Source organism: Scyliorhinus canicula, unplaced genomic scaffold (genome assembly GCF_902713615.1).
Source record: "Scyliorhinus canicula unplaced genomic scaffold, sScyCan1.1, whole genome shotgun sequence".
NCBI classification, from domain to species: Eukaryota; Metazoa; Chordata; class Chondrichthyes; order Carcharhiniformes; family Scyliorhinidae; genus Scyliorhinus; species Scyliorhinus canicula.
The window spans coordinates 1072037-1084839 of NW_024056013.1; the positions used below are offsets into that span (position 1 = coordinate 1072037).

The 12803-nt window shown below is 46.8% G+C and overlaps 1 protein-coding gene across 1 annotated transcript; it reads left to right on the plus strand.

Annotated features, from left to right (window-relative positions):
* The first annotated feature begins 6121 nt into the window (after positions 1-6121).
* On the plus strand, positions 6122-12073 carry LOC119961547 (zinc finger protein 229-like). The gene is made up of 2 exons (XM_038788871.1): positions 6122-6192; positions 10613-12073. The coding sequence occupies exon 2, from the start codon at positions 10955-10957 to the stop codon at positions 12071-12073; it is 1119 nt and encodes a 372-aa protein (XP_038644799.1). The 5' UTR covers positions 6122-6192; positions 10613-10954.
* Positions 12074-12803: the final 730 nt, after the last annotated feature.

A 12803-nucleotide genomic window follows, 5' to 3' on the forward strand; every position in this document is an offset into this window, starting at 1 on the left:
CATTTGCAATTTCCCTAGCCACCTCTTTTAGCACTCTGGGATGCATTCCATCAGGGCCAGGAGACTTGTCTACCTTTAGCCCCATTAGCTTGCCCATCACTATCTCCTTAGTGATAAAAATCCTCTCAAGGTCCTCACCTGACATAGCCTCATTTCTATCAGTTACTGGCATGTTATTTGTGTCTTCCATTGTGAAGAATGACCCAAAAAACCTGTTCAGTTCCTCAGCCATTTCCTCATCTCTCATTATTAAGTCTCCCTTCTCATCCTCTAGAGCAGTGATTCTCAAACTATCTGATGTGGCAGACCGGCAGTTTTTTTTTTCAATGTGCCAGGGATCGGCAGCCTCCCGTGGCGTTGAATATCACTACTGTCTCTTTCTTTTCTGGAAACACTCCAAGTACCGGCAGACAATGGCTCGCGTACTGGTCCACACTTTGAGCAGCACTGCTCTAGAGGACCAATACATACCTTAGCCACTCTTTTTTGTTTTATATATTTGTAGAAACTTCTACTGCCTGTTTTTATATTCTGAGCAAGTTTACTCTCATAATCTATCTTACTCTTCTTTACAGCTGTTTTAGTAGCTTTCTGTCTCCCCCTAAAGATTTCCCAGTCCTCGAGTCTCTTACCAATCTTTGCCAACATTTGCAATTCTCCAGTCCTCTGGCACCCCCAGGAATGGCTGGGAGATTATTGCCAGCGCTCCTGTAATTTACATTCTGACTTCAACACGTCCTCAATTTTGAACCAATCTAGGGACAGGGTTTCCTAATCTGCCTCCATGGCCTGGGTAGTGTTCTAACCCTACAGGAGGCCCAGGAATCTGCAACCCCAGAGTCCCTATGGCCTCACCCGAGTATTATTTACACAGGTGAGGGGAGGGGGAGCTGCCCCACCTTTTCCTCGGACTGCTGGAACATTAATATCCCGACCCAGGTGTGGGCCGGCGCGGGAGACCCTTTGGTGAGCAGAAGATGTAAATAGTAAGAGGAATAAATCAACTTTTTCGACAGTCATCGCTTCCGAGTGGTCGCTTGCCTGAGACTTTACAGATAGCATCTACTTTGTGAAGACAGTGAGTTTAGTTTGATGTTGAACAAGGTGACTCGATCTTTAAAAGCTCCTTCTTCATGAGAATGAGGAGGATGAGAAAAATATCGGGCATGAATGAAGCAGACTCGATGGGCCGAGTGGCCTCATTCTGCTCCTATGTCTTGTGATCATTGATGATTTCAAAGTAATACCTGTTTCTGTAGAACATTTAAACCTATTGTCTTTATTTCAAAAAGGATTTATCTGATGGATGTTGTTTGGAAAGTTATCCAGTGTTATCTATAGAGTACTGTATTCTTTTGGTGGGGTGGTCAGGATTGGTAATTGATAAATTGTTTACTGTGTGTTTATAAAATGTTAACTGGATTCATTGAATAAACATTGTTTTGTTTTAAACATACTTTAGCTCTCTGTTGCACCACACCTTGTGCTCCCCATAACCACAATCTATATAGGGGCTGGTTTAGCTCAATAGGGGCTGGTTTAGCTCACTCAGCTAAATCGCTCGCGTTTAAAGCAGACCAAGCAGGCCAGCAGCACGGTTCGATTCCCGTACCTGCCTCCCCGGACAGGCGCCGGAATATGGCGACTAGGGGCTTTTCACAGTAACTTCATTGAAGCCTACTCGTGACAATAAGCAATTTTCATTTCATTTTCATTTAAAATTGTGGGTCAGGTCAACTCCATGATACACTTTGGGGTTCTCTAAACCCTGGCCCAGAATCGGCTGGATTTTTCGATCGGCGAAATCGCGATCGGCCGGACAATCCATTTTTACGCTGGAATCAGAGGGGGCACCGTTTTTCCGATGTTCCGCCCCCTAAAATGGGATACACGAGTACGCCGCACGCCATATGGACGGCCCCAGGACCTCACCAGGGACCCTCCCCAATGCGCCACCCCCAATTGGCCGACTCCCTGATGGTGTGGGACACGTGTCCTCACAACTTTCAGGGACCTTACGTGGCGACTACGGACTGTCCAGCGCTGTCACTGTCGGGGGTGGGGAGCCATTCCGTTGGCAGGGGAGACTTCGGTGGGGGCTGGGGGGATGGTCTGGGGGTGGCGAGGGGAGTTACAGGGAGGCAGAGTTTGGGAAGCCGGGTCCGCGCGCGGCCAAAGCCTTGCGCATGCAATGAGCAGGTGAATAGCCTCCCCCCAGTGTGAGTTTGTTGGCGTTTCAGAAGATCCCGTTTGCTTCAAAGTTTTCTCACAGTCAGAACAATTAAATGGTCTCTGATCAGTATGAACATGTTCGTGTGCCAGGAGGTGGGATGACTGAGTGAATCCCTTCCCACAGATCGAGCAGGCGAATGGCTTCTTCCCAGTATGTGTGTTTCTGCTTTTAAAGCTCTTCTCACAGTCAGCGCATTTAAACAGTCTCTGATCAGAGTGGCCTGATGGTGTGTCCGTAGGTTGGATAAAGCATTAAATCCCTTCGCACAATCCAGACAGGTGAATGGCCTCTCACCAGTGTGAACATGCTGGTGTGTGTAGAGGCTGGATGACTGAGTAAATCCCTTCCAACAAACAGAGCAGGTGAATGGCCTCTCCCCAGTGTGACTGCGTCGATGAGTTTCCATTTCAGATGGATAATTGAATCCCTTCTCACAGTCCCCACAGTTGCCACGGTTTTTCCGTGGTGCCGGTGTTCTTATGTCTGTCCAGGTTGGACGATGGGTTGAAGAATCGTCTACACACAGCCTGAGTACGGTCACTTCCTGATGTAAATGGTGCAATATTTTTTCAGACTCTGTGACTGGTTAAAGCTCTTTGCACAGTCAGTACACTGGAACAATCACTCTGTATGTGCCGCAGTGCCTTTCCAGTCACACAGATGTTTGCAATCTTTTCTCAGGCAGGACAAACATTTCTCCTTCCACATTGAAAGGCTGATGATTTTCAACTTCTGATGAATCGATAGACTCTGTTAGGACTTGACATGATGTTTGGTTTGAATTTCCCATCTGCAATCCTTATATTCTGTAAAAGAAGTTTACATTGAATTACTTAGATTCTACAATGCACACACAGTTGGTCCAACTGTTTTGCTGATTATACTCGACACACATCTCCTTCCATCCCATCCACCTCATCTCAGCCTGTCAGTTGATCTTTCCATTCCCTTTTCTCATGTGCTTGTCCCATTCCCTTTTGGAAACATCCCAGCACTTTCCTCAACTCCTTCCCTGGTAACAAAGTTGCACATTCTAATCCAGTGAACAAAGAAATGTGTCCATATCTCCCTCTTGGATTTATTAATACCTCTCATTATTAGTATTTATGACACAGTTTATAATAATAATCTTTATTATTGTCACAAGTAGGCTTGTGCAATGAAGTTACTGTGAAAAGCCCCAAATTGCTACACTCCGACGCCTGTTGGGTACACTGAGGGAGAATTCAATGTCCAAGTCACCGAACAAGCACATCTTTCGGGACTTGTGGGAGGAAACCAGAGCACTTGGAGGAAACCCACACCCACATGGGGAGAACGTGCAGACTTCATACAGTGACCTAAGCTGGGTGCCTGGCGCTATGAAGCAGCAGCGCTTGTCATTCTTCTCAGTGTCAAGCGTGAAAGCGGCAAATCCCGCACCGTTTCTCAGTGGTCACCACTGAGCTACCGTCCGTCCATGTTTATTCCTGGCTCCCAGTTTTCGACCCCTTTACAAGTGGCAGTATAAACCCCACCTCTCCCCTGCCCAACCATTTTAAAGCTTTGTATTAGGTAATGACTGAGTTACTTGATTTCTCAAGAAAATAATGCCCAATCTGTTTAATTTTTGCCCGATTGCTGTAATCTCTGTTTGCAAAAATCATCACTATGCATCCAGGTTAGAAATTAAGGAGACGAACCTTTCTTTGTTTTGGCACGTGCGCCTGCGCGGTTGCTTCTTTTCTGAGCCGGCACCCCGAGAACCCCGCCCCTCATTCACTGATTAGTTGGAGGACCAGCCACTCCTATTCGGTCCTCCAAACAATCCCCTTTTCCTCCTATTGTTCCCGCGCTGCCGTCAATCATTGCCCGGACAAATCCCGAGTGCGGTCCCAGAGCCGAATGTGAAACAATGTTATTATTGATCAATCAGCGAGTCAACCTGAGCCTGTGGCCGCTCTTACCGTCAATAATCGTCACAATGCCCAGGTGATTGACGGCAGCTTCGGACCAATAGCAAGAAGAGGGGCGGGTCTCAGACACCGACTGGGAGCAGCTGGTCCTTCAACCAATCGGAGTGAATGAGGGGCGGGGCCTGCTGTGATTGAAGCATGCGCAGTGTCGGTAATGGCGAAGGCGAAGGCGAAGGGCTGTGTCTTCAGATCCGGAATTGGTAACAGGCATTTAACAATATGGAGGGAGCGAGAGATCGCGGGAGTGGGCGGAAACGTTGTGTCAAGCTGTTGTAAGCCGCAAACCTCGGAAAACTTTACGGGACCCAGTTTGTACCGGGCGGAGGTGCAGCTCCTTCTGCTTGGCTCGGCTTTACGGCCGCCATCTTTATTGGATGTGCAGCAGGGCGCATGCGCGTTTCTTATCTTTGTCGGGCGATGTTTCAATGAGTGGGAGGGGCTTGTTCCCCATTGTTCAGAATGGAGACAACTTGTCCATCAAACTGGATTAGTCTTTGAGTCCCAATGTCTTATTGATGATGCAAAGCGGTGGCAGAGATGGAAAGAAAAGGAAGAAAATCCTGCTCTCCGCATTTCACTCTTATTACACATTCTGTCCCATGTTTCCAAAGCTCTTTCGATTGATTGAATTTGATTCATTGTCACATGTACCGAAGTACAGTGAAAAGTATTTTTTCTGCGGCTGAGTGAACGTACACAGTACGTACATAGTAGACACAAGAATAATCAACAGGGAACGTTGACAAATGGTACATCGACAAACAGTGAGTGATTGGTTACAGTGCGGAACAAGGGGCCAAACAAAGCAAATACATAAGCAAGAGCAGCATAGGGTGTCAGGAATAGTGTTACAAGGAACAGATCGGTCCGAGGGGGGAGTTGTTGAGGAATCTTGTAGCTGTGGGGAAGAAGCTGTTCCGATGTCTGGATGTGCGGGTCTTCAGACTTCTGTATCTTCTCCCTGATGGAAGGGTCTGGATGAAGGCAATGCCTGGGTGGGAGGGGTCTCTGATAATGCTGTCTGCCTTCCTGAGGCAGCGAGAGGTGTATACAGAATCAATGTGGGGGTGGCAAGTTTGTGTGATGTGTTGGGCTGAGTTCACCACAGTCTGCAATTTCTTGCGATCTTTGACTGAGCAGTTGCCATACCGGGCTGTGATACAGCCGGACAGGATGCTCTCTATCACACATCTGTAGAAGTTTGTGAGAGTCAATGTAGAGAAGCCAAATTTCTTTAGCTTCCGCAGGATGTAGAGACGTTGTTGGGCTTTCTCGACTGTTGCATCAATGTGAGTGGACCAGGACAGACTGTTGGTGATGGTGACCTCCAGGAACTTAAAGCTATCGACCATCTCCACCTCGGAGCCTTGATGTAGATAGGAGTGTGTGTTGTGCTGCGCTTCCTGAAGTTGATGATCAGTTCCTTGGTCTTTCCAACATTTAGGGAGAGGTTGTTTTCGGTACATCATGATTTGTCGTTGTCTGAGATGCGGCCCACCACAGTCGTATGATCTGCAAACTTCGATTGAGTTGGAGTTGAATCTTGCCACACAGTCATGGGTGTATAAGGAGTACAGTAGAGGACTGATCACACATCCTTGCGGGGGTTCTGGTGTTGAGGACTTATGGTGGAGGAGGTGCTGTTGCCTATCCTGTTAGATTGCGGTCCGTTGGTGAGGAAGTCGAGGCTCCAGCTGCACAGGGAAGGGTCAAGTCCAAGATTGCGGACTTTGGTTATTAGTCTTGTTGGGATAATGGTGTTGAAGCTCTGCGGCTTCTTTTACAGGGGATTAGAAGCGGAGGATTTGCACACAGCAAACTAACCAGGAGAAATGTTTATCTTTCCTGAATTTCATTTCTGGACTGACAGTGATGCCTTTGTAAACTTCTTTCACAGGGGCTTAGAAAGGGATTCGCAGACAGGAAACTCACAACCAATCCTCACATCAAATTCTGACAGCACCATTCGGGTTATCAGGACCTGGAGATTATCGACTTTTGTGTGTAAGCATTGAGTTCAGATCATTACCACTCACTGTATAAAATGTCTACCTCCTATCTCCCTTGTAGATCTTGCTCAAAATCTTAAATCTGTGTCCCATAATCCTTTTATACTCTACTGATGGGAACAGATTTCTTTATCTTTTGCCGGGTTTGCTGTTGTCATTTCCGATGCCTGGGTCGATGCCGGGTGGTCCGTCCAGATTTCATTCCATTTTTGTTCTTGTAGTGGTTGAATCAGCTTGGACCAGTCCATTTAGGATCCAGTACACAATTTTCCCCAAGAATCAATTGATGTGTATCCAAGTCTGGGATGGATCCCAACAATTTATTTACAAATGACACATTGTCCCAGTTAGGGGCTTAGCCATTCTTCAGCACCCAAAGACCCACTGACCACCTCGTATCTCCCATTAGTGTCCGCAATGATCCCAGTGACTGAAAGAGGGGCCGGTTAATTGATTAGAATTGCAGCACCTCAAACCCTTCGTCAAAGCCCGAGTGAAACACTTGGCTCATCGCTCCGCAGTCCGGTCTGATCTCTAACCCGCAAGTGACTCTCCTGCAAGAACATCACACCAGAATTTTTTTATTTAAAAAAAATAAATAAATTTAGAGTACCCAATTATTTTTTCCAATTAAGGGGCAATTTAGCGTGGCCAATCCACCTACCCTGCACATCTTTTGGGTTGTGGGGGTGAAACCCACGCAGTCACGGAGAGAATGTGCAAACTCCTCACGGACAGTGACCCAGGGCCGGGATTCGAACCCGGGTCCTCAGTGCCGTAGGCAGCAATGCTAACCACTGTTCCACCATGCTGCCCTCATCACACCAGAATTTAGATTCTTTAGGTGAGCGAAAACCCTCCACCTCTTCACTGGTCCAAATAATCTGCTAATGCTCCAGGTGACCAGCTGAATCAGGGGGACAATTGTCCCCCATCACGGAATCAGCCATGAGGAACTATCCAGTAAATCTTCAAAATGTACAGGCCAAGAGTCCACCCAAGATGGCTGCCTCACATGCACCCATACACTCGCAGAGTAAAACACAAACAGTTCTTTAGTCATCAGGTAGCTCACCCGTCTTCCTAACCCCCCCCCCCCCGCCCAAATATATCTACAGATTTTATTACAATATCAAAAACTATATAGAGGATATCACAACACCCACTGGAAACATAGATCTTGTCCGATACAGATTACTGGACCCCAGTCCATGCTCTACAGTGTTTGCCTCCTCCGGTCTATCAAAATGGAAGTCTTTGGACTCGTATGTGAGCTGCAGCTTTGCCGGGTATACCGCCCCGAATCCAACTCCTTTCTATCGCAGAGCAGCCTGAACCTTATTAAAGGCCACTCGCTTCCTCACCAGCTCGGCTCCCACATCCTGGTAAATCCTCACTCGGATAACTGATTGAATCCCTTCCCACACTCAGAACAGGTGAATGGTCTGTTGCCGGTATGACTATGGTGATGAATCTCCAGCTCACATGGGGAGCTAAATCCCTTCCCACTGTCCCCACATTTCCACGGTTTCAGAGTGCTGCTGGTGTCCTTGTCCCTTTCCACGTTTTGACGATTAGTTTCTGTCTTGTCTCCACAGAGAGCATGTGTACGGTCTCTCCCCGCTCTGAATGGTGTGATTTTTTTTCAGACTGTTTAACTGGTAAAAGCTCTTTCCACAGTCAGTTCACTGGAACACTCTCACTCGAGTGTGTATCGGGTATTTTTCAGTCACACTGATCATGAAAATCCTTTCCTGCAGAAAGACCAGACAAACATTTTTCTGAAATAACAGCAAATTACTGCGGATGCTGGAATCTGAAACAAAAGAGAAAATGCTGGAAAATCTCAGCAGGTTGACAGCATCTGTAGGGAGAGAAAAGAGCTAACGTTTCGAGTCCGATGACTCTTGTCAAAGCTCAAACATTTCTCTTTCCACATTCACGGGCCAATGATATTCAGCTCCTGATGAATGGAGTGACTCTGTTAAATTTTGATGTGAAGTTTGATTTGAGTTTCCATCTGTAAATTCTCCCCTTGTAATATCCTGTAAAAGGAGTTTATAAAAGTCATCACTAGGGGCAGGTACGGTGGCTCAGTGGTTAGCCAAGGACCCGGGTTTGATCCCGGTTCTGGGTCACTGTCTGTATGGAGTTTGCACATACTCCCCATGACTGCGTGGGTCTCACCCCCACAATCCAAAAAGATGTGCAGGGTAGGTGCATTGGCCATGCTAAAATTACTCTTCAATTGGGGAAAAAAAAGAATTGGGTACTCTAAATTTATGTTTTTTGTAATTTAAAAAAAAGTCATCACTCTCAGTACACAATAGAAATTCTGAACAGACAATTCTAGTTTCTCTGGAACATTTTTTCCCGTCTCTCACACTCTCCCTGGGCTGAAATCCAAACCCATCTCACCGTCTACGCCATTTCTTTCCTCCACTCCCAGGTTTCTCCCTCCCTCTCCTCTGCCTGGGTTCAGTTATCCAGCTCCTGTCTGCAGACTGACAATAAAATCAATGGGTCTTATTGGGAGTTTGGGGCCTCCAGCGGGTGTTTGTGAATTCTCTCCGCCCACCTGCCAGGGTTTCCTTCCCACAGATCAGAGTCCTCATTGATGATTTGAGCCCAACCTGGAACCACGTTAAATTGGCCCTTAATTGGGAAAAAAAAATTCCATGAAGATTCGTGGCTTCACAAAGTGGTTCCAACTCCTCACACCCATCTTCTTAACACAGGCATTGTCAAAGTCGAGGGCGCGACCCGTGTGTGGGTCACGGGCAGATGTCGGGAGGGTCCCGGAGCCGTCAGTCGCGGAGCTCCCGATCGCGCAAATCCGCGTGAAGCAGCCGGCTTTTAATAATACCGGCTTCAAGCAGCCTTCAAAATGGCCACGAACATATTAACAAAATGCGGCCGCGCTGCGCATGTGTGCCTGCTCATCTGTGCACATGCTCAAGAGTTTTGCGCATGCGCAGTGCGGCCGCATTTTCTGAAATCTAGTCGTAGCCTTTTTGAAGGCCGCTGCAGCCGGCATTGCTAAAAGCCGGCTGTAGAAGGTTCGGGGGAAATTATGCGATTGGTTGCTTTCTGAACTTTGAAGTCTCTTACTCCAAGAATGGTGAGAGATCCAACGATGGTTTCACCGCAGCTGTAACTTCAACAAAGAGATGTCAACGTTTTAAATCTTGATTTTTAAACATTCCAAAACAAAGTGCCTGCTGGTCGTATTTGGAAGCTTTATCAATTAATTGATTGATTTTTAAATGTCTTTTATTTTTTTACATTTTTAATTGTAATGTTTCGGTGAAATGTGGTGAACCTCCAATTTGTAGAGCATGTAAACTTTTTTTTCTGTTAAACTTTATCAAATAAACCCCCTCCCCCTGAACTTGTAAAAACAAATCCGGCTGTTGCCCGTGAATTTGTGCAATCGGAGTCGCAGAAGATTTAAAAAAAAATGTCTGTAATCTTCCTGCCTGAAGGGAGGCAGAGAGCAGGTCACACACCCTGAACATTGACATCACGTGCTTTGGGCGCGATTGCGATTCCTCCATGTTGTCAGCAGCAAATAAGATAAGAGAAAATAGTGGGTCACGAAGGTCAGCGGGCTTCGGCTGCGAAGGTCGGCCGGTGTAGGTCACGAAGATCGGCCGGGTTGGATCCCGAAGGTTGGCCGGTTGTAAAAATGGGTCCCCGGAAAAAAAGTTTGAACAATATTGCCTTAACAGGTTGACACATTTATTTGAATGACGAAAAGCATGGTGCTTAGCACTGCTGCCTCACGGTGCCAAGGACCCGAGTTCGATCCCGGCCCCGGGTCACTGTCCGTGTGGAGTTTGCACATTCTCCGTGTTTCTGCATGGCTCTCAGATCCACAACCCAAAGATGTACAGGGCAGACGGGTTCGCCACGCTAAATTGCACATTAATTACTGTAAATTTATTTCAAAAAAGTTCACTAAGTTCCTAATGTTCACAATTAAAGGGATGGGTTCCCCATGAGATGGCTGACATTTAAGGATGATTAAATTAATAATGGACAGAGATATGTCTAGTGTTGTTACATGGTACAGATTGGATATATTATTTACAGTTTGTAATAAAGTAAACGTATTATTATTTCTTGTCTTGTAATACAACACTGTAGCTACGTTATAGATTTCCAGTCATCATTGCTCCGATTCTAATCTCTGTGTCCTGGTCAGTAAGCTGAGCTTGGATCTGTCAATCAACACGAATCAGCACCTTCAGGAGAATTGGGAGGGTGAATATTAGATACAGCAGAGTGAGAATGGAGGGATAATGTGTGGGATGGAGATTTACAGCTTTTGGAGAACGAGAGAGGAACTCAAATTGTCAGCTCTGAATTTCTATCCTGTACTGACCGCTGACTTTTGTAAATTGTTTTTAAAGGATATTGGAAGAGGAGGAATTATTGACAGAAATCTTAAACATCACGTCTCGATGTGACAAACTCACTCGATTCCTTCTGATCTGAATATCATCGGCGAGAAGGAGAAATGTTTGTCCAATCTGTCGGCTTCAAAAGATTTTAAACGTGAGCGTGACTGGAAAAGTACTGAGACCCACACAACACGCACCCGAGTGAGCTGACTGTGGAAGGAGCTTAAACAGTTACACAGCCTGAAAAAACATCACACCATTCACAGTGAGGAGACACAGTGCACACGTTCTGTGTGTAGATAAGACTTCCACTGATTGTCCAACCTGGAGAGACACGAGGAGACCCAAAATATGGAAAAACCATCGATATGCGGGGACTCTGGGAAGGGATACAGAGTCCCATCAGAGCTGGAGACTCATCGACGCAGTCACATTGGGGATAGGCCGTTCACCTGCTCTCAGTGTGGGCAGGGATTCACTCAGTTATCCAGCCTGCAGAGACATCAGCAAATTCACACTGGGGAGAGACTATTCACCTGCTCCGTGTGTGGGAAGGGATTCACTCAGTTATCCAGTCTGCAGACACACCAGCGAGTTCACACAGGCGAGAGGCCATTCACCTGCTCTCAGTGTGGGAAGGGATTCATTGATTCATCCACCCTGCGGAGACATCAGCGAGTTCACAATGGGGAAAGACCATTCACCTGCTCTCAGTGTGGGAAGGGATTCATTAATTCATGCAACCTGTGGAAACATCAGCAAATTCACACTGGGGAGAGGCCATTCACCTGCTCTCAGTGTGGGAAGGGATTCACACAGTTATCCACCCTGCAGAGACATCAGCGAGTTCACGCTGGGGAGAGGCCATTCACCTGCTCTCAGTGTGGGAAGGGATTCATTGATTCATCCACCTTGCTGAGACATCAGCGAATTCACACTGGGGAGAGGCCATTCACCTGCTCTCATTGTGGGAAGGGATTCATTGATTCATCCACCTTGCTGAGACATCAGCGAGTTCACACTGGGGAGAGACCGTTCACCTGCTCTCAGTGTGGGAAGGGATTCACTCAGTTATCCAGTCTGCAGACACACCGGCGAGTTCACACTGGGGAGAAACCATTCACCTGCTCTCAGTGTGGGAAGGGATTCACACAGTTAACCAACCTGCAGACACACCAACGAGTTCACACTGGGGAGAGGCCATTCACCTGCCCTCAGTGTGGGGAGGGATTCATTCATTCATCCAACCTGCAGTCACACCAGCGACTTCACACTGGGGAGAGACCATTCACCTGCTCTCAGTGTGGGAAGGGATTCACTTGGTTATCCAGTCTGCAGAGACATCAGCGAGTTCACACTGGGGAGAGGCCATTCACCTGCTCTCAGTGTGGGAAGGGATTCCTTCATTCATCCAACCTGCGGAGACACCAGCAAGTTCACACTGGGGAGAAACCATTCACCTGCTCTTAGTATGGGAAGGGATTACATAGAAACATAGAAAATAGGAGCAGGAAGAGACTATTTTGCCCTTGGCACCTGCTCTGCCATTTATTATGATCATGGCTTATCATCCAACTCAATAGCTAATCCCACTTTCCGTCCATATCCTTTGATTCCCTTTGCTCTAAGTGCGATATCTAACTGCTTCCTGAAAACATACAATGTATTTGCCTCAACTATTTCCTGTGGTAACAAATTCCACAGACTCACCACTCTCTGGTTGAAGATGTTTCTCCTCATCTCTGTCCTAAATGGTCTACCCCGTATCCTCAGATTGTGACCTCTGGTTCCCACCATCAGGATAATATTTCCTGCATCTACCCTGTTAAGTCCTGTTGGAATATTATAGGTTTCTATGAGATCCCCATTCTTCTGAACTCCAGCGAATACAATCCTAACTGATGCACTCTCTCATACATCAGTCATACCATCCCAGGAATCAGTCTAGGAAATTTTTGCTGCACTCCCTCTAGAGCAAGTACATCCTTCCTCAGAGAAGGAGACCAAAACTGCTCACAATATTCCAGGTATGGCCTCGCCAAGGCCCTTTAGATTGCAGCAAGATATTCCTGCTCCTGTACTCTAATCTGCTCGCAATGAAGGCTAGCATACCATTTGCCTTCTTTGCCACCTGCTGTAGCTGCTGCTTTCCTTCAGTGACGTGTACGAGGATACCCAGGTCTTGTTGCACATTCCCCTC